This window comes from Scyliorhinus torazame, chromosome 3 (genome assembly GCF_047496885.1).
Source record: "Scyliorhinus torazame isolate Kashiwa2021f chromosome 3, sScyTor2.1, whole genome shotgun sequence".
In the NCBI taxonomy this organism is placed as follows: Eukaryota; Metazoa; Chordata; class Chondrichthyes; order Carcharhiniformes; family Scyliorhinidae; genus Scyliorhinus; species Scyliorhinus torazame.
In genome coordinates, this window is record NC_092709.1 from 141,477,644 (window position 1) to 141,505,556 (window position 27,913).

The 27,913-nt window shown below is 45.9% G+C and overlaps 1 protein-coding gene across 1 annotated transcript in view; it reads left to right on the forward strand.

Moving 5' to 3' along the window:
• Positions 1–27,913, forward strand: part of sdad1 (SDA1 domain containing 1) — a 113,081-nt gene that overhangs the window by 37,061 nt on the left and 48,107 nt on the right. The window contains exons 7-14 of the mRNA XM_072496304.1: positions 6,965–7,039; positions 12,321–12,422; positions 13,989–14,058; positions 16,477–16,580; positions 22,729–22,786; positions 22,870–22,928; positions 24,730–24,806; positions 26,840–26,937. Of these exons, the coding sequence (XP_072352405.1) occupies positions 6,965–7,039; positions 12,321–12,422; positions 13,989–14,058; positions 16,477–16,580; positions 22,729–22,786; positions 22,870–22,928; positions 24,730–24,806; positions 26,840–26,937 (643 nt within the window). The remainder of the gene's footprint in view (positions 1–6,964; positions 7,040–12,320; positions 12,423–13,988; positions 14,059–16,476; positions 16,581–22,728; positions 22,787–22,869; positions 22,929–24,729; positions 24,807–26,839; positions 26,938–27,913) is intronic.

Sequence of the window (27,913 nt, forward strand, 5' to 3'; positions counted from 1 at the left end):
AAGAGGGCATCTTTCAACGTCTATAGATGCCTGATACGCCCCTCCTCATCTGAGCAGATCCTGTGTATACGGAGAGCTTGTCCACAGGGGATGGCTTCTTTAATGTGTTTCGGGTGGAAGCTGGAGAAGTGGAGCATTGTGAGGTTATCCGTGGCCTTGCGGTAAAGCGCAGTGCTGTGGTGACCATCCTTGATGGAGACGAGTATGTCCAAGAATGCAACTGATTTTGGAGAGTAGTCCATGGTGAGTCTGATGATTGTATGGAACTTATTGATGTCATCGTGTAGTCGTTTCAGTGATTCTTCGCCGTGGGTCCAAAGGAAAAAAATGTCATCGATGTATCTGGTGTATAACGTCGGTTGAGGGTACTGTGTGGTGAGTAGGTCTTGTTCAAACTTGTGCATGAAGATGTTGGCGTATTGGGGTGTGAATTTGGTCCCCATGGCTGTTCCATGTGTCTGGATGAAGAACTTGTTGTCGAAGGTGAAGACATTGTGATCCAGAATGAAGCGGATGAGTTGCAGAATTGCGTCTGGAGATTGGCAGTTGTCGGTGTTGAGGCTGTTGCAGCAATGCCGTCGTCATGGGGGATGTTGGTGTAGAGTGCCGAGACGTCCATTGTGACGAGGAATGTTCCTGGTTCAACTGGTCCATGGGTGCTGAGTTTCTGTAGGACGTCCGTCGTGTCGCGACAGAAGCTTGGCATACCTTGTACGATGGGGTTCAAGATGCCCTCGATGTAGCCAGAGAGGCTCTCACACAGGGTCCCATTGCTTGAAACGATAGGACGGCCTGGTGTGTTGGCCTTGTGTATTTTCGGGAGGCAGTAGAGATCTCCAGTGTGAGCTGAGAGCACGTAGGGTGCTCTGAAGATCTGGATCCAAGGTCTTGATTAGTCTGTTGAGTTGGCGGATGTGTTCCTTGGTCGGATCTGCAGGTAACTGTCTGTAGTGTTCTTGGTTGTTGAGTTGTTGGTATACTTCTTTGCAGTAGTCCGTTCTGTTCAGTATGACAGTGGCCCCTCCTTTGTCTGCTGGTTTGATGACGATGCTGCGGTTGGTCTTGAGAGCGCGGATGGCATTGCATTGTGCTTGGGTGACCTTCGGGGCTGTCTTGTGAATGCGACTGATGAATCCGGCATTGACGCGACTCCTGAAGCTTGAGCGGCCTTCCGGAGGGTTCCAATTCGACTCTTTCCTCTTCGGTTGCCGCACCGCAGATCTCTCTGTCTGCTGTTCCGGTTCATTGGTAGTCTGCTTGGGTTCGCCGTTGGCCTCCTGGGGTCTGTGGATGAATTCCCGGAGCCTCATTCGCCTGATGAATTCCTCCGTGTCTGCCGCGAGACAGATGGGGTCCATTTTGGTGGTGGTGCAGAAATTGAGCCCTCTGCTGAGGACTTCGATTTTGTCTGGTTGAAGGGTGTAGTAGTCCATGTAGATTGTAGAGTACATCAACAGCACTACCTCAACTATACACCGTCACCTCCTCAAAAAATTCAATCAAATTTGTAAGACATGATCTCCTTTTGACAAAACCATGCTGACTTTTCCATGATTAATTCTTGCCTCTCCAAGTGGAGATTAATTTTGACCCTCAGAATTTTTTTCCAGTAGTTTCCCTACCACAGATGTTAGACTCACTGGTCTGTAATTTCCTGATTTTTCCCTACTTCCCTTCTTGAATAATAACAGTATTATTAGCTGACCTCCAGTCCTCTAGCACCTCTCCTCTGGCTCAAGAAGATTTGAATTATTTTGTCAGAGCCGCTGCAATCTCCTCCCTTGCCTCCCACAGCAACCTGGGATGCATCTCATCTGGCCCTGGGATTTATCCACTTTTAGGCCTGTTAAAACTGTTAATCCCTCCTTCCTCTCAATGTTAAGTCGTTCAGGTAAATCACAATGTGCCTCCCTGATTTCTGTACCTACATCATCCTTCTCCTTACTGAACACAGATGTAAAATACTCATTGATAACCTCACCAATATCTTCCTGTTCCACACACAAATTGGCATGTTCATAGATCATAGAATTTACAGTGCAGAAGGAGGCCATTTGGCCTATCGAGTCTGCACCGGTCCTTGGAAAGTGCACCCTACCTAAATCCACACCTCCATCCTAACCCATAACCCAGTAACCCCACCTAACCTAAGGGCAATTTAGCATGGCCAATGCACCTAACCTGCACATCTTTGGACTTCGGGAGGAAACCGGAGCACCTGGAGCAAACACTGGGAGAATGTGCAGACTCCGCTCAGACAGTGACCCAAGCCGAGAATCGAACCTGGGACACTGGAGCTGTGAAGCAATTGTGCTAACCACTGTGCTACCATGCCACGCTGTTGGTCCCTAATGGGTCCTACTCTTGCCCTGGTCAACCTCCTGCCCTTAATATACTTCGAAAACACAGTTGAATTTCCCTTTATTTTACCCACCAATGCTTTTTCATGCCCCCTCTTCGCTCTTTTAATTTCTTTCCTAATTAACCCCCGCACTTTCTATATTCCTCTTGGGCTTATGTTGTTTTGAACCCTTGGTATCTGCCATAAGCCTCCCTTTTTTTTCCTTATCGAACCCTGGATAGCCCTTGACACCTAGGGACCTCAGGCTTATTGCTCCCACCCTTCACTATAATGAGAACATGTTGGCCCTGTACTCTACTTCCATTTTGAATGAATCCCATTGCTCTGATGTAGATTTTCCTACAAACAGCTTCTCCCAGTTAACGTTTGACAGAACCTGTCTTATTTTGTTAAGATTGCCCCCCCCCCAATTAAAAATGTTAATTTCCGGTCTACCGTTGCCCCTTTGAATAACTAACTTAAATTCTACTGAGTTATGGTCACTGTTTCCAAAATGCTCCCCCACTGAAACTTCGTCCAGATGCCCGGCTTCATTCCCTAAAACTAGATTCAGCACCACCCCCTCCCTTTTTGGACTTTCTACAAACTGGCATAAAAAGCTCTCCTGGATGCATTTTAAGAATTCTGCCGCCTCTAAGCCTTTCACACTATGACTATCCCAGTTAATATTGGGGAAGTTGAAATCCCCTACTATTATTACCTGTTCTTTCTAACAATTCTCAGATATTTGCCTACATATCTGCCCTTCTATCTCTCCTTGACTGGCGGCCGATAGTACATTCCCAGCAATGTGATCGCCCTCTTTTTGTTACTAAGTTCTACCCAAATGACTTCATGTGAGCAACCTACTAAGATATCGGGCGGGTTTCTCCAACAATGGGGCTATGTCCCCACGCCCACAAACGAACGCGCGCGAATCACTCTGGACTTACCAGGAGTAAGTCCAGTGTGATTCTGCGATTTGCAGGGGGCTAGCAGGGCCCCAGAGTGGTCCTCGCAGCTCCGGCTGCGAATATGGGGCCCCACACTTCTGGTCGGGGGTCTGCGCATGCGCACGGTGGCGGCCTGTGTCGACTGCCCCGCGCAACATGGCTGGCCCACATCGTGGACCGGCACCAAGAAGATAGGCCCCCCCAGATGGCGCCCGCCTGCGGATCGATGGCCCCCGATCGAAAGCCTGGCCGTTCTGGAGTAGCACCCCCCCCCCCCCCCGGGTGAATGATGCCCCTGCCCCCCCCCCACCAGGGCTGCCGCGGACTGAGTCTGCAGCCGCCACGCCGAGTGCCCACCTCGTGGAACCATGAGAGAACTACACCAGCGGGAACTCGGCCCAGCTGCACTTGGAGATTCGTGTGGGTGCCTTTTCCAATGGCCCCCGACTGGCGCTGTGTCAAACGCGCGCGCCCGATTGGCGGTGATTCTCCGAGGACTGGAAAATCGCGGGAGTGGAGTCGGACCCGATCTCGGGTCTGATGCCCATTCTCCGCCCCCGCGCCGAGCGTGATTTTGGCACGGAAGCTCAGAGAAGCCTGCCTAAGATATCGGAGTACTACTAATGTTCTACCTAATTAATAATGCGCTGCCTCCTCCTCTTTTACCTACCCCTCTATCACGCCTGAAACCTCTATACCCTGGGACGTTCAGCTGCCAGTCCTGGCCTTCTTTCAACCCAAGTTTCTTATTACTATAATGTCACAATTCCATGTGCTGATCAACACTCTTTGAGTTCATCAGTCTTACCCGTCAAGCTCCTTGCATTGAAATAAATGCAGTTTACCTACAGTGGCACAGTGGTTAGCACTGCTGTCTCAAAACTCCAGGCACCCGGGATTAATTCCAACCTCAAGTGACTCTACGTGGCACTTGCACTTTCTCCCCGTGTCTGCATGGGTTTCCTCCAGGTGCTCCGCTTTCCTCCCACAGTCCAAAAATGTGCAGGTTAGGTAGATTGGCCGTGCTAAATTGCCCCTTAGTGTCCAAAAGGTAAGGTGGGGTTACTTGGTTACCGCCAAAGGGTGGAGGCGTGGGCTTACGTTGGGTGCTCATTCCAAGGACCGGTGCAAACCTGATGGGCCGTTGGCCTCCTTCTGCACTGTAAATTGTATGAATCCTCCCATGTGCCTTATCATACCCCTGTCTGCTCTGCCCACTGGACTTGCCTGGTTTATCCTCTATATTTGACTCCATCTTCTGTACTGTTACTTTGATCCCATCTCCCTTCCAAATTAGTTTAAACCCTGTCTAGTAGCATGAACAAAGCTCCTTGCTAGGATATTTGTCCCCCTCCAATTTAAGTTCAACCCATCCCACTTATTCAGGTCCCATCTGCCCCAGAAACAATCCCAAAGATCAATCTCTCCCTCCTACACCATCCCTCCAGGCACACATTTATCTGACCTATCCTATTTTTACAAGGTAAGGTAAAGTTGCCATAGTGCCAGATGACCATAGGCTGCTTTCCCCTTTTGAGGGGGAGAGCTGATTGATGGCGGTTTGACGTGAGGATCACCACACCTCGGGCAAGGGCAAGATTGAGAAGGCAGGGCCTTCATGAGTAACTTCAGCCGATACGGGAATTGATCCTGTGTTGCTGGCCTTGTTCTGCAACACAAACCTGTCCCACCCACTGAGCTAAACCGGCCCCCAAAACTCGCCCATGGCACAGGAAGTAATCCAATATCACAACATTTGAGGTCCTGTTTTTTAACCTTCTGCCTAACAACCTGAATTCACATTGCAGGACCTCATCCCTCTTTCTATCTATGTCATTTATTCCAGTGTGTACTATGACCTCTGGTTGATCACCCTTCCATTTCAGAATGCCCTGTAGCCGCTCTATGACATAATTGGCCCTGACACCAAGGAGGCAACATACTATTCTGGAGTCATGCTCGCGGCACAGAAACGCCTGTCAGCTATTCTCACTTGAATTCCCCACCACTATAGTTTGCTTTGTCCATTTCCTCCTCTGGTACCACAGACTTGGTTGCTGCTTTCCTCTGAGAGGCCATTCCCCCCCCCCCAAATTATCCAAAATGCAATATGTTTTGCAGAAACATAGCCACAGGAGATTCCTGCACTGCCTGCCTAGCCCTCTTGCTCTGCCCAGTGGTATCCCATTCCCTTCCTGCCTGTTGAGTCTGAACTTGCGGTGTGCCCACCTCTCTACGCCTGCTATCCATGATATTCTCTGCCTTGCGGATGCTCCACAGCATCCCCAGATGCTGCTCCAGCTCCGAAGCTCGAGCTCCCAGGCGCTGCAGCTGGAGACACTTCCTGTACTCCTGTTTCTCAGAAATTGGGCAGGGCTGGTAGCTGAACGAGAGAAATAACTTTATTTATTCTGATGTCAAGGGTCAGCACGGTGGCACAGCGGTTAGCATTGCTGCCTCACGGCGCCAAGGTCCCAGGTTTGATCCCGGCTCTGGGTCACTGCCTGTGTCGAGTTTGAACATTCTTCCCGCGTTTGCATGGGTTTCACCCCCACAACACAATGATGTGCATGCTAGGTGGATTGGTCACGCTAAATTGCCCCTTAATTGGAAAATATTAATTGGGTATTCTAAATTTATTTTTAAAAAGAAAAACAATTATTCTGTGACTCTGACCAGGTAAGTAACATTTTTGATTACCTGCAGTGAGGGCAGACTGAATATCAGGGGCTGGATTCTCCGCAGTCCCACGCCAAAATCGAGTTTGGCCTACATTTTCGATGTCGGTTCGCTGACTGAGTCCGCCATTGCGTTTGTCGCGGCCGCTGCCGTGCGCATGCACAGACTCCCGACCGGAAGTGCGGGGGCCTGTATCCGCAGCCAGACCTGCGAGAAGCACTCCAGGCCCCTGCAGGTAGGAGAATACCTCTTGACTTTTTAAAAGAAAAGTCAAGAGTGAAACGCCAGCGTTTTTACACTGGAGTGGGGACATCACCCCAATTTTGGAGAATCCAGCCCCAGATCTATGAAAATATTTTATATGTACTTGGGAGGACTGGTCCAAAAAACATTGTCCCATACAGCTGGGCAAAGAGTAGAGAGTAAAACTTTTTAAAAACACAACAGTTACTTTTAATTTTTCTTGTACCAACTTCCAATGTTGGTGAATCGACCAATAGATTTTGAGCCCTGAAATGGACCACAACAGTGCCATCTAGGGTGCAATGTCTATTGTGTTGAATCCTTTTATTCAGTGATGTTAGATTTTTGCTGGTTGGCTAATACTTTTTCTTTTCTTCCTTATTTGACTGTGGGTCTGTCTTGCCATTTTTCAATTATTTTATGTTTCTTAATTCTTTTGATCTTGAGCAGTCTTCTTTCTGTTAATTTTTGCTGTTAATTTTCAGAGCACCTCGTGTTTGATTATTTTTCTGACTGGATCCCACTAGCCCCACTTTACTCATTCATTTATGCTTTGCATTCCAGAACTTGATCATAGTAGGTGTTAAGTTTGTGTTCCAAACTCTAGTACCTTTGTTCTGGCCTTTTGAGTGGTGACTCTTTTATGGAAACAAACTGCTGTATGATGGTTATAAACGTCAGCGTTTTATATTTCATATTGTCACCGTAGCTTTGTAATTCAGAAAGATTTCTGTTTTTACCAATTCAGATTTTGGTTGGTGCTCTGAAATTCTTTCTGGGTAAAGACGAAGATGAGAAAAATAATAGCGATTCGGATTCTGAGGTACGTCTAATAATATTCTTGAAACCGAGATGAGACATTAAGGACAGTTGATAGGATGTGAATCTGGAACTACTTCTTAATGTGTGTGAGATTTGGACATAGGTTGAGAGGGTGTGGCGCTTTAGTATGCAGACAATGATAAAATAGGAAGTATAAGACCAAAGGACGATGATGTGGAAGAGCAGAAAGATTCAGAAGTTCCAGTTAAAAGACATTAAAATTAACACCAAAATCAGAAGTATTGTTTTTTTTTTATTCATGGGATGTGAGCGTCATTGGATGGGCCATTATTTGTTCAACTAAGTGGCTTGCTAGACCATAGAAGACCATAAGACATAGGAGTGGAAGTAAGGCCATTCGGCCCATCGAGTCCACTCCACCATTCAATCATGGCTGATTTCAACTCCATTTACCCGCTCTCTCTCCATAGCCCTTAATTCCTCGAGAAATCAAGAATTTATCAACTTCTGTCTTAAAGACACTCAACGTCCCGGCCTCCACCGCCCTCTGTGGCAATGAATTCCACAGACCCACCACTCTCTGGCTGAAGAAATTTCTCCTCATCTCTGTTCTAAAGTGACTCCCTTTTATTCTAAGGCTGTGCCCCCGGGTCCTAGTCTCCCCTGCTAATGGAAACAACTTCCCTACATCCACCCTATCTAAGCCATTCATGATCTTGTAAGTTTCTATTAGATCTCCCCTCAACCTCCTAAACTCCAATGAATATAATCCCAGGATCCTCAGACGTTCATCGTATGTTAGGCCTACCATTCCTGGGATCATCCGTGTGAATCTCCGCTGGACCCGCTCCAGTGCCAGTATGTCCTTCCTGAGGTGTGGGGCCCAAAATTGCTCACAGTATTCTAAATGGGACCTAACTAATGCTTTATAAAGCTTCAGAAGTACATCCCTGCTTTTATATTCCAAGCCTCTTGAGATGAATGACAACATTGCATTTGCTTTCTTAATTACGGACTCAACCTGCAAGTTTACCTTTAGAGAATCCTGGACTAGGACTCCCAAGTCCCTTTGCACTTCAGCATTATGAATTTTGTCACCGTTTAGCAAATAGTTCATGCCTCTATTCTTTTTTCCAAAGTGCAAGACCTCGCACTTGCCCACGTTGAATTTCATCAGCCATTTCTTGTACCACTCTCCTAAACTGTCTAAATCTTTCTGCAGCCTCCCCACCTCCTCCATACTACCTGCCCCTCCACCTATCTTCGTATCATCGGCAAACTTAGCCAGAATGCCCCCAGTCCCGTCATCTAGATCGTTAATATATAAAGAGAACAGCTGTGGCCCCAACACTGAACCCTGCGGGACACCACTCGTCACCGGTTGCCATTCCGAAAAAGAACCTTTTATCCCAACTCTCTGCCTTCTGCCTGACAGCCAATCGTCAATCCATGTTAGTACCTTGCCTCGAATACCATGGGCCCTTATTTTACTCAGCAGTCTCCCGTGAGGCACCTTATCAAAGGCCTTTTGGAAGTCAAGATAGATAACATCCATTGGCTCTCCTTGGTCTAACCTATTTGTTATCTCTTCAAAGAACAGGTTTGTCAGGCACGACCTCCCCTTACTAAATCCATGTTGACTTGTCCTAATCTGACCCTGCACTTCCAAGAATTTAGAAATCTCATCCTTTACAATGGATTCTAGAATCTTGCCAACAACCGAGGTTAGGCTAATTGGCCTATAATTTTCCATCTTTTTCCTTGTTCCCTTCTTGAACAGGGGGGTTACAACAGCGATTTTCCAATCCTCTGGGACTTTCCCTGACTCCAGTGACTTTTGAAAGATCATAACTAACGCCTCCACTATTTCTTCAGCTAGCTCCTTTAGAACTCTAGGATGTAGTCCATCTGGGCCCGGAGATTTATCAATATTTAGACCTCTTAGTTTCTCTAGCACTTTCTCCTTTGTGATGGCTACCATATTCAACTCTGCCCCCTGACTCTCCGGAATTGTTGGGATATTACTCATGTCTTCTACTGTGAAGACTGACGCAAAGTACTTATTTAGTTCCTCAGCTATTTCCTTGTCTCCCATCACAAAATTACCAGCGTCATTTTGGAGCGGCCCAATGTCAACTTTTGCCTCCCGTTTGTTTTTAATGTATTTAAAGAAACTTTTACTATCATTCCTAATGTTACTGGCTAGCCTACCTTCATATTTGATCCTCTCTTTCCTTATTTCTCTCTTTGTTATCCTGTTTGTTTTTGTAGCCTTCCCAATCTTCTGACTTCCCACTACTCTTTGCCACATTATAGGCTTTCTCTTTTGCTTTGATGCATTCCGTAACTTCCTTTGTCAGCCATGGCTGCCTAATCCCCCCTCTGATAACCTTTCTTTTCTTTGGGATGAACCTCTGTACTATGTCCTCAGTTACTCCCAGAAACTCCTGCCATTGCTGTTCTATTGTCTTTCCCACTAGGCTCTGCACCCAGTCGATTTTCGTCAGTTCCTCCCTCATGCCCCTGTAGTTACCTTTATTTAACTGTCACACCTTTACATCTGATTCTACCTTCTTTCTTTCAAATTGGAGATTGAATTCTACCATATTATGATCACTGCCTCCTAAGTGCTCCCTTACTTTAAGATCTTTAATCAAGTCTGGCTCATTACATAACACTAAGTCCAGAATGGCCTGTTCCCTCGTGGGCTCCATCACAAGCTGTTCCAAAAAACCCTCCTGTAAACGTTCAATGAATTCCCTTTCCTTGGGTCCACTGGCAGCATTATTTACCCAGTCCACCTACATATTGAAGTCCCCCATGATCACTGTGACCTTGCCTTTCTGACATGCACTTTCTATTTCGTGGTGCATTTTGTGCCCCCGGTCCTGGCCACTGTTAGGAGGCCTGTACATAACTCCCATTATGGTTTTTTTGCCTTTGTGGTTCCTCAACTCTCCCCACACAGACTCCACATCATCTGACCCTATGTCATTTAGTGCTATTGATTTAATTTCATTCCTCATTCACAAGGCAACCCCGCCCCCTCTGCCCACCTCCCTGTCTTTTCGATAGGTTGTGAATCCCTGGATGTTTAAATGCCAGTCCTGAACCCCCTGCAACCATGTCTCTGTGATGCCTACCACATCATACCTGCCAGTCACAATCTGGGCCACAAGCTCATCTACCTTGTTCCATACACTGCGCGCATTTAAATATAGCACCTTTAATTCTCTATTGACCGTCCCTTTTTGTTTTCTTAGTGTGGTGGACCTTGGTTTACTGGGCCTTTCCATACACTGTCATATTTTGTGGGATGGGGACTATCGTAATCTCTCCTGAGTTTTGTCTTTTCGTGCTTTTTTGTATACCTAAGCAGCTACGCTTCCCACTGATTACTTCACCTCTTGGTTCCCTGACTTTCCCTTCCATTTAAGATTTTAAGATGCAACCAACTGCTGTGGGTTTGAAGTCACATGTAGGCCAGACCAAGTAAGGAAGGCAGATTTCCTTCCCTAAAGGGACATTAGTGAACCAATTGGCTTTTCATCTGTCATAGGGGAAAAAGTTAGAAACTATTATTAAATATGTTATAGCAGGGCATTTAGGAAAGTTTAAGGCAATCAGGAAGAGTCAACATGGCTTTGTGAAAGGGAACTCATGTTGAACCAATTTCTTGGAGTTCTTTGAAGGAGTCACCTCTGCTGTGGATAAAGGGGAACTGGTGGATATATTATACATAGATTTCTAGAAAGCATTTGATAAGGTGCCACGTCAAAGGTTATTGCAGAAAATAAAAACTCATGGAGTAGGGGGTAACATATTGGTATGGATAGAAGAGATTTTTTAAAAGATAAATTTAGAATACCCAATTATTTTTTCCAGTTAAGGGGCAATTTAACGTGGCCAATCCACCAAACCTGCACATCTTTGCGTTGTGGGGGGTGAACCCTACGCAGACACGTGTAGAATGTGCAAACTCCGCACGGACAGTCATTCTGGGCAGGGATCGAACCCCGGGTCCACAGCGCTGTAGGCAGCAGTGCTAACCACTGCGCTACCGTGCTGCCCTCTTTGATATGGATAGAAGATTGACTGGCTAACAGGAAACAGAGGGTAGATATAAATGGATCTTTTTCTGGCTGGCAGAATGAAACAAGTGGTGTGCCACAGGGATCAGTGCTGGGGCCGCAACTTTTTACAATTTATGTAAATGTCTTTGATGAAGGGACAGACGATATGGTTGCAAATTTGATGACAACACAAAGATGGGATAGTAAGTTATGAAGGGAACGTAAGGATACTACAAAGTGGCATAGGTTAAGTGTATGGGAAAAGATCTGGCAAATGGAATATAGTGTCGGAAAATGTGAAATTATCTATTTTGGCATGAAGAATAGAAAAGAAGCATTTATCTAAATGGTGGTAGATTGCAGAGCTCTGAGGTGCAGAGAGATCTGAGTGTCCTGGCGCATGAATCGCAAAGGGCTAGTATACAAGTACAGCAAATAATTAGGAAAGCTAATAGAATGTTAGTGTTTATTGCAAGGGGAATTTATGCTTCAGTTGTACAGAACACTGGTGAGATCACATCTGGAGTACTGTGTACTTATTTAAGGAAGGATGTAAATGCATTAGAAGCAGTTCAGAGAAGGTTTACTAGACTAATACCAGTAATGGGTTGTTCTCTTATGAGGAAGGTTTGACAGGTTAGGCTTGTATCCAGTGGAGTTTAGAAGAGGTGACTTGACTGAAACCTGCTATGGTCCAGAGGGGTCTTGACAGAGTAGATATAGAGAAGATGTTTCCCCTTGTGGAAGAATCTGGAACTATGGGTCACTGTTTTCAAATAAGGGCTCGCTCATTTAAGAGAGACTGAGGAAAGATTTTTCCTTTCAGAGGGCCTTGAGTCTTTGGAACTCTTCCTCAAAAGGCAGTGGAAGTAGGATCTTTGAATATTTTAAAGGCAGAGCGAGATAGATTCATGACAAGCAAGGGGATGAAAGGTTATCGTGGGTAAGCAGGAATATGGAGTGGCGGTTAGTCAGATGAGCTTCAATCTTATTGAATGGCAGCAGATTTGAGGGATGGAGTGGCCTACTCAGCTCCTAATTTGTGTGTTTAGATGTCTGTGTGTAATAATTGGATCGGGGAATAGGGCCGGCACGTGGGACTCTGACTACTGCGCACCTGGATGGTAAACACCAACATGGACTGGTTAAGTAAATATCAGCCTGTAATATATGTTATCATTTCTGTACAATTCTATGTAAAGGCAAGGTTCATCTGTTAAATAATCTTGTGGACAATTTACTTTTAAGGATGAAGGACCAACGACACGAGATTTAACCCTGAGATATGCAACGTCAAAGAAATCTACAAAAAACAAAAAGAAACTAGAAAAGGCCCTGAAAGTCCTAAAAGTAAGCAATTTGGCTCAGTGGGGAAGTATTTCTGTTGCTGAATAATTACGGAAATCAGTCATGCCCGCAGTTAAAATCAGATTTGTTATATAAAGGAGGAGGCAACATGCAGTTTATTAAACAAGTGTGAGTCCCACACCGGCAATACTTAGCGTATTTCCAGGTGAAATCAGCAGTTTGTCCACCAACGTATTCCCCTCTTGTGAGCCACTTCTAAGTTTTTTTAGTACCATTTAATTGACTGAACATAAAACACTTTGGGCAGAATTTTTTCTTTTTTGCACAGTGTTAACTGAGGCAAAAAAACTGGCTGGCAGCTCACTGGCTGCACAGCTGGCTTTCTCGCCACATTGTGCAGCAGTCTGCAAATAAAAATGGAGGCGTGACCCATGCCGTCAGGCTGGTGGTGTGGGGCTGGAAAAAGCCAGCAACCCTGGGAATCCTGAGATCTGACGCCTCGATATCCGATTTTTAAAAAACAGGACTCTTTTTTTTCCCCCCCCCACACACACACACACACAGACTCCCCCACGCACTTGGGCAGCATCCCGTTCCCCACATATAAGGGTCTCAGAGGAGCCCCCCTTGGAACTGCCAGGGGGCAGTGCCAGGGTACTACCCAGGCATGTCCATCTCCTCCCAGGGACTATACGTACACGTGTGCCTCTGGCAGGGCCCCTCCCCCTGCCTCCTGTTTTTAAAAACCCGTTGTAACCTTTGCCAATGTGACATCATGTCAGCGAAGAGGGGAGATCCCAACGTTGGGGTAAACATATGGTGGGGAAACCCTTTAATGTCATTATAATGGATGTGATGAACCTCACTCTGCCACTGGCTTGGGGGAGGTGGGGGGGGGGGGGGAGAAAGAGAGAGAAAATCTGAAAATAAGATCTCGCCGGCCAAATTCTCTCTTTCAGACTCTTGCGGGAGTTTGCGCCCATGTTGCCATCGCCACGGCGCAGAATCCCAGCCATTGAGTTGCACTCTGAGCTGGACACTGGCTTTCACAAGTCTGGAATGGAACTGAACCCAATTTCCCAAACTCATGTTCCTCAGCATTAGGGGGATTTGCATGAAATGCATTGGGTCAGTCTCAACCCATTTCCTGATGGTGTTTTAGCATAAAACTGTCCATAATTTATTGCAAGTTGACACTAATTTGGCAGCCACATTCAGATACATGGAGGTACAGTTTAGGGAGCAGAGAATGTCACAGTTCTGTGTGACTCTTCTGAGGTTGGTGGTGGGGTGGGGAATGTATCTTGTTAAGAGAGAGTTGACTGCTTAATATTGACGCAGGCTTCTCAATGGGAAAGTGGTAGATTTTCCAATCCTGGAATCCCTCGCCTGAATAATTACTAAAAGTTTCTAAATCAAATAAGAAAGGAAAATTATGTGAACTTTATAATTCAACTGCATGTTGTTTATGCTTACTAAAGAGCAATAAGCATCCAAAGTGTCTATTATCTTTGTGTATGGGTTCCTTTCCAAAGGTCTTTACTTTTAGGCTTGCTATTAACTTAATGACTTTCTGTTTCAAGCCATAATTTACTTTCTTTAATATAGAAACATAAAAAGAAGAAGAAGGCAGAAGTATTTAATTTTTCAGCTATTCACCTGATTCATGATCCACAAGGTGAGAAATTAACTTGACTTTAATTTAATGCACTTATAATGAGATTAACCACATCCAAATGATGATTCTGCTTCGCTATTTCTACTCTTGTTGCTTGTGAAACAATTGACTCTCATTTTGCTGCAATCAAAATGACCAGTGTTTGTTGTCTAGTAACATTCTCTAAGTAATTGTCATTATATTTGTCTTGTAAGTGTTATTAGTAAATACTGAGAGGCAATTTGACTGTGCGGAACACCGTGATCCCATGTCCTTGAGTTTTGTTCACACGCATGGTGTTGTGATATGGGACACCAAATAGCAACTATGAGTAGCAGCCATTGTTGATGCGCTCTTCCCAAATCCTGGAGCATTTGTGGACAACTGTAGTGATTTTATTATTGCCCCAGTTGAGATGTGGGATTTTCAAAGTTTATTCAATTCGTAGCATGGGCCTTGCCTGAAGCCCATCAGTGAGTTTGATTGCGTCCTGCGATTTTATCAGTTGAATAATGAGCAGTTATGTACATAGGAATGGGGCACGGCTAAACAAATTTGACCTTTTTGATGAAAATCAGTTTGTTCTATATGCCTTAATTTTCCCCCAAATGCCTATTCTACTAATTTCTACTAATTTTCAGATGTAGGGCTAAATTCACTGTCACTAGGCACTGGGATTGCAAATTGCGATCAGTTGGAAAATCAGGCATCCAACCAAAATCGAGGTTCGCATCGGATGCTGAACCGAGCACTATACTCCGGACCCCCACTGGGGGCGGGTTTGAGGTTCGCACCAGTCCGCCAGTGGGAGGATATTAATCTTCATGTCCCATTTGTATCCACGCAGCAGGCCAGGCCCTGTATTCTCTGGCCCTGAGTGATCCTTCGGTCCCCTGGACCGGGATTCACGGAGGCGAGATTTACAACAGGTCTCACCAAACTTGAACCTGACGCGGTGGACCCTCGTGGGCCAAGGGGGTAACTCCTTAAGGGGGTTGCCCCAAGCCCATTCAAGGCCCCCCCCCCACGCACACCCTTCCCATCTCTCCTCGGTCAGACCCCCTTCCCCCCACCCCCACAGTGACCCCTTAAAACGGGAGACCCCTCACACGGACCCTAAACTAGGGAGACTCCCACGGGGACTCGCTAACTAGGGAGAATCCCGCAGGCACCCTATAACAAGGGAGACCTCCTACAGAGACCCCCTAACTAGGGAGACCCCCTCCCCCAGGTACCCCAAACTAGGGAGATCCTCCCCCAGAGACTTCCTAACTAAGGAGACTCCCTCCCCCAAGGACCCCTTAACTCCGAGACCTCCTAACTAGGGAGGCTCACACAGCAACCCCCTAACTTGGGAACCCCCACAGGCACACCCTAACTAAAGGAACACCCCACAGATACCCCTAACTAGAGGCAGGTCCCCAAGAGACCCCCTAAATAGGGAGACCTCCCCCAAGGTCCCCCTAACTAGGGAGAACACCCCACAGGGACTCCCTAAATAGAGCCCCCCCCCCTCCCAGACATCCCCCAAGAAAGAAGACCCCTGTCTTGAAGCTAGAGAGCAGTCCGGCAGAGGCAGTGAAAAACATTACAGTTGTAACACTTACCTGGAAGCTCCACGTATCCATTCCTGGAAAGAGAACAGCTGTTACGTGTGTTTCAACCCCTCACATCCATCTGTTCATTCATTTCTGGTGATGGGCTGTGATTGACAGCTGCCCCAGAGCAGCTCTGAGCCTTGTTCCATTCGTCTTCTTCGTGGATGAGCATGTCTAAGTGCTGAAACCACAATATTTACAAACATCCACCACATCAAAGAGAGTTAAGTGCATTCCAATCATGCCCCTTCATGCTTGAGTGATTTTGAAGTACTGAGCTGGAAATTGAACTCCAAATGGCGGCCCGATAATAGGATTTCCCCGAGAATCCCTTGTATTCCTCGCCATGCATAAATTTGCATGGCGAGGGATACTGAATTGCTCAGTGATGGGAGTGTAAATCACATGCAATTCAGCTCCGGCGGGAGAACTTACTCTCCCAAACAGATAATTTCACCCGTAGTCATTGGCAGATGATTGAGCACTTGGATATTTGCTGCATACATTTTGTGATCCTAAGTTGAGAACCTGTTAGATGCTAATGCCACAAAACAGATACTGCCCATGTTATGACTTTAGTACATTCAAACTGTTAGTAAAGCTGCTCCTGAGAGAGAGAAAGATGTTAACTTCTGGAATAGAAGCAATTCTCTTTCTGGCTCATTTACATTATAGTTAAGGAAGTGGTAGCGTCCCCTTGCGTAGGATTCATGGAAATGGAAACTTGGTCTAATTATTTGGGTCTAAATGACAGAAACATTCCGCATCTGTCCTCGATTGGTCGAAATTTGCTTTAACCTGTGTCACTTGATGGAAATGTTTGTGATTCATTTTGTTACAGGTTTTGCAGAAAAACTATTCAAACATTTGGAAGATTCTAAGGAAAGATTTGAAGTTAAGATGATGATGATGGATCTAATATCAAGATTGATTGGGATTCATGAGGTGAATTTTTAAAACACTTTATAAACAAAGTTTTACTGCAATAATTCTTTGACCATACATTTCAAATTATGTATGTAAAGGAAATAAAGGGTGCAATAGTCTTAAATAACCAAATGTGCAGCATCCTAACACATTCCCACCACCGCCTCTCTTTCTCCACATTCGCTGCCTAATAGTAGTGCAGCAGGTTCCGTAACACCAACATCCCATTCTGCCTCTGTAGCAGGGCCCTCTTTACGCTTGGCCGCCCACATAAACTTTGAAATTACTGCGTCTAGTTTCCGGAAAAAGGTCTTCGGGATAAAAATCGGAAGTGTCTGGAGTACGAATAGGAACCTTAGCAGGACATTCATTTTTACTACTTGGACCCTCCTCACCAGTGTCAGTTGCAGTGTATCCCACCTCCTAAAGTCCTCCTTTATCTCCTCCACCAAATTTGCTAAGTTCCACTTATGCAATGTCGCCGACTCCCCCGTCACCTGGATCCCCAGATACCTAAACCTATCCTTGACTACCCTAAATGGCAACACCCCTAAATTAGCCCCCCAACTCACCTCGTTCACCGGGAACACCTCGCTTTTTCCCACGTTCAACTTATAACCAAAGAAGCTCCAGTACTGGTGCTGTACAGGGCCACAGTACTGGCGCCGGGAGAGGAGATACGCACTCGTCTAACACTGCTCCAGTACTAGTGCTGTACAAGGCCACAGTACTGGCATTGGGAGAGGAGATACATGCTAGTCTAACACTGCTCCAGTACTATTGCTGTATAGGCCCACAGTACTGGCACTGGGAGAGTAGATACACACTCGTCTAACACTGCTCCAGTACTAGTGCTGTACAAGGCCACAGTACTGGCATTGGGAGAAGAGATACATGCTCGTCTAACACTGTGCCGACAAAAACCAAACCTGGTCAGTTCCAAGATTTCTTTGAAAATGTTTTAAATGTGCAATGACATCCAAGAAGACTGTTGAAAGGAAGTGCATAGATATTATATTCATTTTTATCCAAATGAGTATTGCTTCATAGTCATTGGAAACGTTTTTTGATAATCGGTTGGCTTTACTGGATTTGTAAAATGTCTTAATTTCCTGTGATTCTTTTAAGGACCAAATATATATTTAAAACAGGAAAAATATAATCAAGAAAAATTTGTTAATGGATACTCATTATATATATATATATATATATATATATATATAAATTTAAATAAAAATTAAAACTGGAAAATGTGTTAAAACTTAAACTGCACAGTTTAAAGTTCAGTGGGCATGTTTGGTAGGGGATGTAGTGCGCACAATGTGCATCAGGATATTGCACATGCATGTTCCCTTATTCACTGAATTGTTTGGGAGCTTGGTTCAATGTGGTTTGCATGCGCAACTATTGGTAAGTATTGGGCCAAGGGAGTAAAAAGTGTCTCATTTTTCTATATGCTGCAACATTAAGAAAAGTTGCTCCATTTTTTTCTTCCTGTCAGGGTTGCTACAAAAACTGGTTGAATCCGCAACAGACATACACACACTCATATTTTTATAGAAGTGCCTTAAGCATGTGTCACACCAATGTTGCTCAACTGAATTGTAACCGTGGTTTACAGATGTTACTACAAATGTGTTACAAATAAAATTTATTGAAAAAGTAAAAAATAACTTAATACCCAAGAAAGCCCAGAATCTCTCTAATAAATATATAATCCTCCCCATACTCTCCAGAGGGTCTGACACATATCACAGCAGATCGTCTGCACACAGCGACACCCGATGTTCCCTACTGCCCCTAATAATCCCCTGCAGAGTTGCCGACTAGCACGGATTTTCCATATTTTATACTCCTGGCCTTCAAAAGTCACCCACAGTTTCGTCGGGTACAACACCCAAAACTTGATCTGCCGTCGATAGCGAGCCGCCGTAGCGTTAAATCCAGCGTGCCTTTTCACCAGCTCCGCTCCAATATCTTGGTATATTTGGACCTTGTTTCACTCCCATTCGAAGTCCCGGTTCTCCCTGGCCCACTGCAGGATCCTTTTCTTCTCCACAAACGTGTGGAGCCTCACAATCACCACACAAGGCAGCTTGCCCGCTCTTGGCTTCTGCCTTAGAGACCTGGGCACTCTATCCACCTCTGGAGCCTTGTCCAGCATCCCCTCCGCCACCAGCCTCCTCGAGACGTATCTCGTAGCACTCGTGCCTTCCACACCTTCCAGCAGGCTGACGATACGCAGGTTCTGCCTCCTCTACCTTTTGTTCTTAACAACTTGCAAAGGTCCCCCAGGGGCCCCACCTCTGCCTCCAATGCCACCACCTGAACTCTGTGGTCAGACATCACCCTCTCCATCTCTCGGTTCTGCGACCCCTGTACCTCCAAGCACTTCTCGACTCTCTCCATCGAGCTTTTCAGGGGTGCAACCGCTTTTCAATGACCTTTGATCGGTCTACTGCATCCCTTTTCTTTGTTTGCGGAACTCTTTGATAATCACCATCAGCTGCTTCATCTGGGGTTTTCCAACGTGCGACGACCCTTCCCACTCCTCCATTTTTCCAATTTTTGCTGCGCCACAGGTCAAGTGTTTAACCTTCTTCTGCGGGTCTGATAACCAGCAGATATGCCACTCCCGGGGGGGACCGTCTCTTCCACAACGTCAATTACACTTTCCTGTCAAAATTCTCCCATTTTGGGGTAAAAAGAGCTCAAATCCATGCCTTTGAGCTGGAAAAGCTGCCCGGTTTGCGACCATTCACTGCATGGCCGCCACCGGAAGTCCAAACAAGACATTCAGAACACAGATTTAAAAGCATTTGAATGGGTTAGAGCTTCAAACTGGGCATAAGGATCACTGGTTCAAAATTTAGTAATGAAAAATTCAAGAAACTTAGCGTCAAAATTTTGTGAAATGAAAAACCTTCCATTTGCAAATGCATACATCCCAGTCATCTTTGAAACCACAAAAGTCAAGTTCTATCTGTCTCAAGAACATCTGCTGAAGAATATTATTTATTTAGGAATATAAGGTTATTCATTTCAACCTTTATTAAGCATTCTATGAGTTTAACTGGCAAAGTTTGCCTTTTTCCCCAGTTTAGATGTAGAACCACAGAAGCTTCCAATACAGAAGGAAGCCATTCAGCACACTGCTTGAGCAATCCAAATTAATCTCTTGTCCTGCTGTCCGATTTTAATTCATCTAATTTTGCTTTGCACTCTAACCTAGTATTTCCATAAACTAGTGTAGTAACCCACTTGTACAGAAAGAGATACAGGACACACTCGAACAAGGAGAGTACTCCAACTTTTATTCAATAACTGAAGTATGCACAAATATATTGTTCATCCACATTTATACTTACTACATTACAATAGTAATTGCATTTCAGTATATGTGAAGCAATTTGGGATGTTCTTAGGTCATGTGTGATAAATGCATATTAAAATACTTAATTTGGAGATAAGTTACTGTGGTCTCCCTTTGAATGTGTAGAAACTGTGAGGCATAAAAAGATTTAACTTCGACTATTTGCATCCTATAAAGCTATTCATATTTGCTTCCCACATAAAGTAATATGAGTATTTTAAATTATGCAACATTATGTAGCAATTTATTTTTAAAAAGAGGTGCAGTAATGGTCAAAGCAGCCTTTTTAGCATATGGAGCTGGATTCTCCACTCCCTCACGCCGAAATCGTGTGCGGCGATGGGGCGGAGAATCCGTTTTGGCATCAAAATCGGGAGTGGTGCCGTTTTTTGAATTCTCCGCTACTGCAGGCCACTGTGCGCATGCATGGCCTCGGAACCGGAAATGCTGAGGGCCATATTGGCAGCTAGAGCTGCGAGCTCTACACTGCCTCCCTGCTACCCCCCAGCAAAACAGTGAATCGGTGGCCGTTTTACGCCAGTTTTCCTGGCATAAAAGACCATCGTTTTCACACCGGCGTGGGGACTTAATCTCCAAAACGGAGAATCCAGCCCGTGGAAGTGATTTTACATCAAACCTCATGGTGCAATACATGGTGCTATTATGCCCATCATAGCACCTAAGTAACATTTTGGTTTCATATGTGACTCTATAATAAGAATCTGGGGCGAAATTCTCCGGAAACGGCGCGATGTCCGCCGACTGGCGCCCAAAACGGCGCAAATCAGACGGGCAACGCGCCGCCCCAAAGGTGCAGAATGCTCCGCATCTTTGGGGGCTGAGCCCCAACCTTGAGGGGCTAGGTCGGCGCCGGACGAATTTCCGCCCCGCCAGCTGGCGGAAAAGGCCTTTGGTGCCCCGCCAGCTTGCGCGGAAATGACATCTCCGGGCGGCGCATAGCGTTAGCGGTCGCTGACGGCATTCCCATGCATGCGCAGTGGAGGGAGTCTCTTCTGCCTCCGCCATGGTGGAGACCGTGGCGGAGGCGGAAGGGAAAGAGTGCCCCCACGGCACAGGCCCGCCCACGGATCGGTGGGCCCCGATCGCGGGCCAGGCCACCGTGGAGGCACCCCCCGCGGCCAGATCGCCCCGCGCCCCACCCCCCCCAGGACCCCGGAGCCCGCCCGCGCCGTCTGCTCCCACCGGTAAGAAAGGTGGTTCAATTCACGCCGGCTGGCGTGGGTTGACATCAGCGGGACTTCGGCCCATCGCGAACCGGAGAATCGCCGGGGTGGGCCTGCCGACCGGCGCGATTTCCGCCAACCGGCGTGGCGCGATTCCCGCCCCCGCCGAATCTCTGGTGGCGGAGAATTCGGGACACGGCGGGGGCGGGATTCGCGCCAGCCCCCGGCGATTCTCCGACCCGGTGGGGGGTCGGAGAATCGCGCCCCTGGAGTCAGATATACAAGTTTAATTGAAATTAGTGTTCATAAACTAAGAGATCGATATGTTATCAGGTAATGATATGTTTCAGATAAACAGGTTAGCAACTAATGCCAGTAGCTATTTTGTTTTGTTGATTTAGTAATCCAACTGCTGGTCAGTGGGAAGGAAGGGGAGGGAGGGAGAGAATGAGTGAGGTTGGGAAGTGTTGATGTCCAAAGGTACCTGGATGCCCTTATTCATGAGTCACTGAAAGCTAGCATATAGGTGCAGTGAACAATTAGGAAGGCAAATGGTACATTGGCCTTTGTTGGAAGAGGATTTGAGTACGCGAGTAAAGATGTCTTGCTGTAATTGTATAGAGCCTTGATGAGTCCGCACATGGAGCGAGCGCTATGTACGGTTTTGGTTCCCTTACTTGAGGAAGGCTATAATTGCCACTGAGGGAGTGCACTGAATGTTCACCAGACTAATTCCTGGGATCATGAGATTGCCCTATGAGGAGAAGGGGGCCTGTATTCTCTCGCATTTCAAAGAATATGAGGTGATCTCATTGAAACTTAAAACATTCTCACAGGATTTGACAGGTAGTTGCAGGAAAGATGTTTCCCCTGACTTGGGGGAGTTAAGAACCAGGAGACACAGTCTCAGAATAAGGGGGCGACCATTTGGGACTGAACTGCAGAGGAATTTCTTCACTCAGAGGATGGTAAATCTTTGGAATTCTCCATGCCAGAGAGTTGCAGAGGCTCAGTCGTTGAGTATATTCAAGACCAAGATTGATAGATTCTTAGATAGTAAAGACATCAAGCGATATGGGGATGGAACAGGAAAATAGTGTTGAGGTAGAAGATCGACCACGTCTAATTGAATGGAAGAGCAGGCTCGAGGGGCAAAATGGCCTCCTCCTATTTCCTATGTTCCTTGCCTTCAAAAATGACAAGATCTGAAATTTGGCATGGGCCTGGTCTCAAGCTTCCCAGTTTTGAGACACTACCTGTAATACTTTTCCGAATTCTTTGTTTAACTCTGTTTTTGAACTTGATAAAACACCAGGACAGCACCCTGTTGATTACAAATGAGGCTTAAGTAGTTATTCTCAAAGAATAATTGAATGCTCGCTGTGTTGTACAGATTTATAATCTTGTGTTGTACTGTAATTTTTATAATTTAGAGATAAGATGGTAAAGGAATTGCCTTTTCCTGGAACGTTTGTATTCATGGACTGGTGACATTTATAGCTACAAGATTAACTTTTGTTAATGCTTTCCTTGATGTGGTTGGTCTGCGCATCAGGAAAGAATGGCCTTGTGCACTGTTGTTTCACTTGTTTCTCATTTTTCCTCCCAGTTATTCCTGTTTAACTTCTACCCATTCGCACAACGTTTCCTGCAGCCACATCAGAGAGGTGAGACTAACTCCAACATTATTTATTTATAACAATGCCATTTACTGTATTTACATATGATCTTTCTATAATCCCCTTTTTAGACGTGACCAGGATTCTTCTGTATGCGGCACAGGCTACTCATCAGCTGGTTCCACCAGAGGTAATGATTAAATATCTAAAATGTTGCCTATTCCGAATTGTAGTAGGTGTTTTGCTGCTTTGTTCATTTTTTACCTCGCAATCTAAAATCTTTACATTTGAAATGTTTCTAACTATTGTGGTGCTATCTTTTATCTACAAATGTTTGTGCTGACCCATGGGTTTTATTGCCACGGAACTTTAAAGCTTTCCTTAACTTTCCTTTCCTTAACACAGACCATCTCAGATAGTGAAGACTCTTGAGTATGTAATAGATGTCAAGTAGTGATCTAATTTATGCTGTCACTGCTCCAGTTATTTAGCAGCTTAAAGTTGATGTCCACTGCTGGACGATATTCTATTGACTATTTGGAAATACTGAGGCCATGCTGAAAGATTAAAAGTACCAGCTCTATCCAATTGTGCAATGGAAATTTAATTTACCCCAGCCGAACTGGATGGTGGTCATCTGGCATGCTGGTATATTGACAGACATCTGCTGGTGTGTCTCCAGACATTAGTGGTGTACTCTCTCAGCCAGGTCATCTGTACTACTTTGAGTATACACAGCGGTTGAAGAGTGCACATTAGGTTCACAGACTACACAAAGGTCTTCAATGATGTATCAATGGTGAACACCGTATACCTAGCAGCCCACGGCACTGTCTGCCCCCAGGCATTTCAAATTTTCTTCATTTTCCTGCAGCTCTGTCAATTTTTTAAAAGTCTAAAGCCTCTGGTTACCAATTAACTTGCCAGAGAAAACCATTTCTTCTCCTTCCTTGCTCTTATCAAAACCCCTCATAATTTTGAATACCCCTGTTGGGTCTCCCTTTAATTTGTTCTGCTCTGCGGAGGATGATCCCAGCTTCTCTAATCTCTCCAGATAACTGAAGACCCTCACCCTTAGTATGACCCTGGTAAACCTTCTCGCTACCACCTTTACGGCCTTGACATCCTTCCGAGACAGTGGTGCCCAGAATTGTACACTATACCCCAGCTAAGGCCTACAGGTTATTCCTTGTTTTTGTATCTGGTGCCCGTTTTCAAAGCCAAATATCACATGCACTTTCTTTAACTTCCTTATCAACTCGCTCTTGCACTTCCTTCAAAATAGTACCATTTAGATTATACATTGATTCCTCCAAAGTGCATAATTTCAAATTTATAATCGGCATTAAATTGAATCTGCCCTATATCTGTCCTTCTTATCAGTCTATTTATGTCCCCCTAAAGTCTGCTCCCTTCCTGGTCACTGTTTACTACATTGTCAAGTTTTTTTTCATCGCAAGATTTGAAATTGTACTCCCTAAATGGAAGTCTAGGTCCTTTATATATAGACAAGAAAAATTGTGGCCCTAACCCCAGATCCTGAGGGGCCTTATGCATACTTCTCTTCAGTCAGAAAAGCATCCATTCATGGCTACTCACTGCCCACTAATCCATAGCCAATTGGTACCCAAGTTACCATCTTCTCTTTAATATCATGTCCTTCTAATTTTCTGATAAATCTTAAGTGATGCTTCATCAATTGTCATTTGAAAGTCCATATGCACTATATTCAATATTATCAGCCCACTGGTGCTTCATCAAAGTAGTCAAACAGGTCAGGCAGACATGATTTGCCTTTTAATCTGTGCTGGCTGTCCCTTCATAACCTATACTTTCCTAAATGAAAATTAATTTTAACCTTGACAATTGTCCCTCATTGTTGGAGCATGCATATTCCTCTTGCTGAAGTATGTATGTTACCAAATCAACAAATATTGTGAGCCTTACTATAATTAAAAATGCTATTATTAATGTTTTATGTTGTTTCCTAGATTATCCAAACAATGGTGATGACTATAGCAAACAACTTTGTCACAGACCGAAATTCTGGTGAAGCCATGACAGTCGGGTATGTATAACAAACATTAATTTGTTAGTTCTTCCTTTAGATATATATATATATGCATTTAACACAATGAACTCCATATTTCTAAAGAGCTATTAAATGCTAAAATAATTGAATGTTATATTCCTGGTGGCCTAGTGGGTAAATGTGTTTCCTGCTGTGAGACTGAGTTTTACGGATCAAATGGTCCCGAACTCGACCTTTAATCCTTGTTTGCTGAACTTATCTGAAAAAACAATGGGAGCATTATGACTGGCTTCCGTTAGTCTGAGTTTGGGAGAGGGACTCAGTCAGGACTTCTGCTTCTGGTTTCTGCTGGCACGTGGATATTGAGAGAAGTCAGAATTGGGCATGTTTGCAGTTTCAGCTCGCCCACAAAAAGTAATTCTTTGAATGAGGAACTTTAGGGCAACACCAACAATAATGGGGAATTCATTTTAACTATCCTAAGACAATGCTGTTAGCCAAAGGGTAACAGTAATACCTGAGAAGATAAAGAACATATTAGTGTACAGCAGCAGAAATAATGGGTGACTAAGTCAGTAAATACGGAAACATTCCGAATCCTCACGATTGACAAAAGATCATGGGCGGGACTCTCCGACCCCACGCCGGGTCGGAGAATCACCGGCGGGCGGGCGGGGTGAATCACGGGATGCCGCTCCGACCCCTCTCTGCTGCCCGGAGAACCGGCTCCAATGGTGCGGTCGGCACGGCACCGATTGAATGCCCGCCGAGTTCAACCGAGTCCCACCACCGTCGTTCACGTATGGTCCTACCCGGCAGGACCTTGGCGTTCATGCTGCGGGGGCTGTCCTGGGGAGGAGGGATCCGACTCTGGAGGACCTCCAAGGTGGCCTGGCCCCGCGATCTGGGCCTACCGATCGGCGTGTGGGCTTATCCCGGGGCGGGGCCAATGTTCCTCCACGCCGGGCCCCTGTAGGGCTCTGCCATGTTGCCCGACGCCGGCGCGGAGAAGGCAACCCACGCTCATGCGCGAACCGTATCGGCCTGTGCGGCGCAGGATCGCTGATCCTAGGGGCCAGATGACGCCGTTGTAAAACGCTCTGGCGTTTACGATGGCGTCAACACTTAGCCCCAGGGTCGGAGAATCACGCCCATGATGGGCGCGATTCTCCCATAAGACCTCTGAGGCAATTTGTGGGTTTTTCAGGGAGTTTCCCGCTGGCTCTGCCGGTGAGTTTTCCGCCGCCATTCTATGACACTTGGTCACTTTTTTGGACCCTGGGGAGTTTCTCACCGGTTTAGCCCACACTTAGAATTTTGTTTAGCACTGGGGAACTAAACTCTGAGATCGGGCCGCCATTTTGAAAGGGTGCCCCGCTCTCTAAGTGAGATTGTGGGGCCCCCACATCCCCCCACCCATGGGCAATGTCACCCACCACACACGTGGACACTTTTCCACACACCCCAGATGAATACACCCAGCTATGGGGTCCCCCTTCAGGCCCCCCAAAGCCCTCTTACAGCACCCTATCCCTTCTAGGATCCCACCCATCACCCCGCCAACCTCCCAAAGGCTCCTACTTATATGCCCTGGAGTCCCCCATCCTTCAAACCCTGCCTCTACCCTCCTTTCATAGGCATGCCCCCCATGCATCTTGGCAGTGCCAGTTAGGCAGTGCCAAGGTGCCCACGTTCCAGGGGGAGGGCCAGGGAGACCCATCCCCCCCACCCTCCGGGTGCTGTTCCACTTGGTCCACGTTTGTGAGGACCAGCACTGTAGGTTTATGACCTACTTCCAGGAGCGGCGTTTGATCACGCCCATTTGGGGCGGAGTTCTGACTCCGACGTCTCGCGGGACTTCGGTGAATCCCATGCGCGCGGAGCCTCTCGGGAGGTCCGCTGGAGGCCTCTCCCAGGATTCTCTGGCCGCGTTGTGCTCTCACTTGAGCGCAACGCGGCAAGAGAATCGGGCCCGATGACTTTGCAGCCCCACTATGCTCCAGGGTACCTAGTTTGAAAACCTACAGATTAATGGACTAACATCTTAAAATAAATCTCTTAACAAACAGGATTAATACTATCAAAGAAGTAAGTGTGCGATGTCCCCTTGCCATCACAGAAGATCTGCTCCAGGATCTTGCTCAATACAAGACACACAAAGACAAAAGTGAGTGATTTAAACATTTAATTTAAAAATGATTATTTTACAACGGTATTGCCACTGGTATTGCCACTATCAGTAACAGTATACAACAATGTGTGTCTCTTTATTGTGCACTATTTCTCTCTTTGAATGTGTGTTTATTGAAGAAAATATGTTTCGTGATCTGTTCAAATCTCCGATTCTAATTGAGCTGAGCACAGAAACATTTAGAGAGGGGTTTTGCAGAAAATGTGTATTCTAACTATATCCTAGAAAGGAACCATAGTCCAAATCGACCATAGGCTGCTTTCCCCTTTGAGGAGAGAGCTAACTGGTGGTGATTTAACCTGAGGGTCACCACACCTCTGGTTGGCAAGGTTGAGAAAGTGGGGCCTCCATAAATAACCTCAGCCTGTAAGGGAATTGAACTAGCTGTCCAGCCAACTGAGCTAAAACAGTCCTTGGTCTTATCAGTCATGGCAGCAGAAAGGTGGGAGCATGGCTTACAGTCACTGCATCACAAAAACTGTACTTACTCATTAGAGTTCCGAAGAATCAGAGACAACCTCATTGAGCATATAAGACTCTGAGGGGGCTCACTACAGTGGATGCCGTAGGGGAGTCTGGAACTAGATGAGGAATTTCCTATCTGAGAGGGCTGTTCGTCTCTGGAATTCTTTTCCCCAGCAATTGGACGCTGAGTTATTGAGTTAGATTTTTGATCTACAAGGGAGTGAAGAGTTACAGTGAGCTAGGCAGAAAGGTGGAGTTAGGGCCACAATCAGATAAACCATGGGCGGGATTCTCCAATAATGGGGCTATGTCCCCACTCCAGCGTCAAAACGTGGGCGAATTACTCTGGACTTTCCTGACGAAATTTCAAAGTGATTCTCCTACCTCAAGGTGGCTAGAGGGCCCTGGAGCAGTCGTCGCAGCTCCGGCTGCTGATAACGGGACCCTGCACTTCCGGTTGGGGGTCCGCGCATGCGCGCGGCAGCGG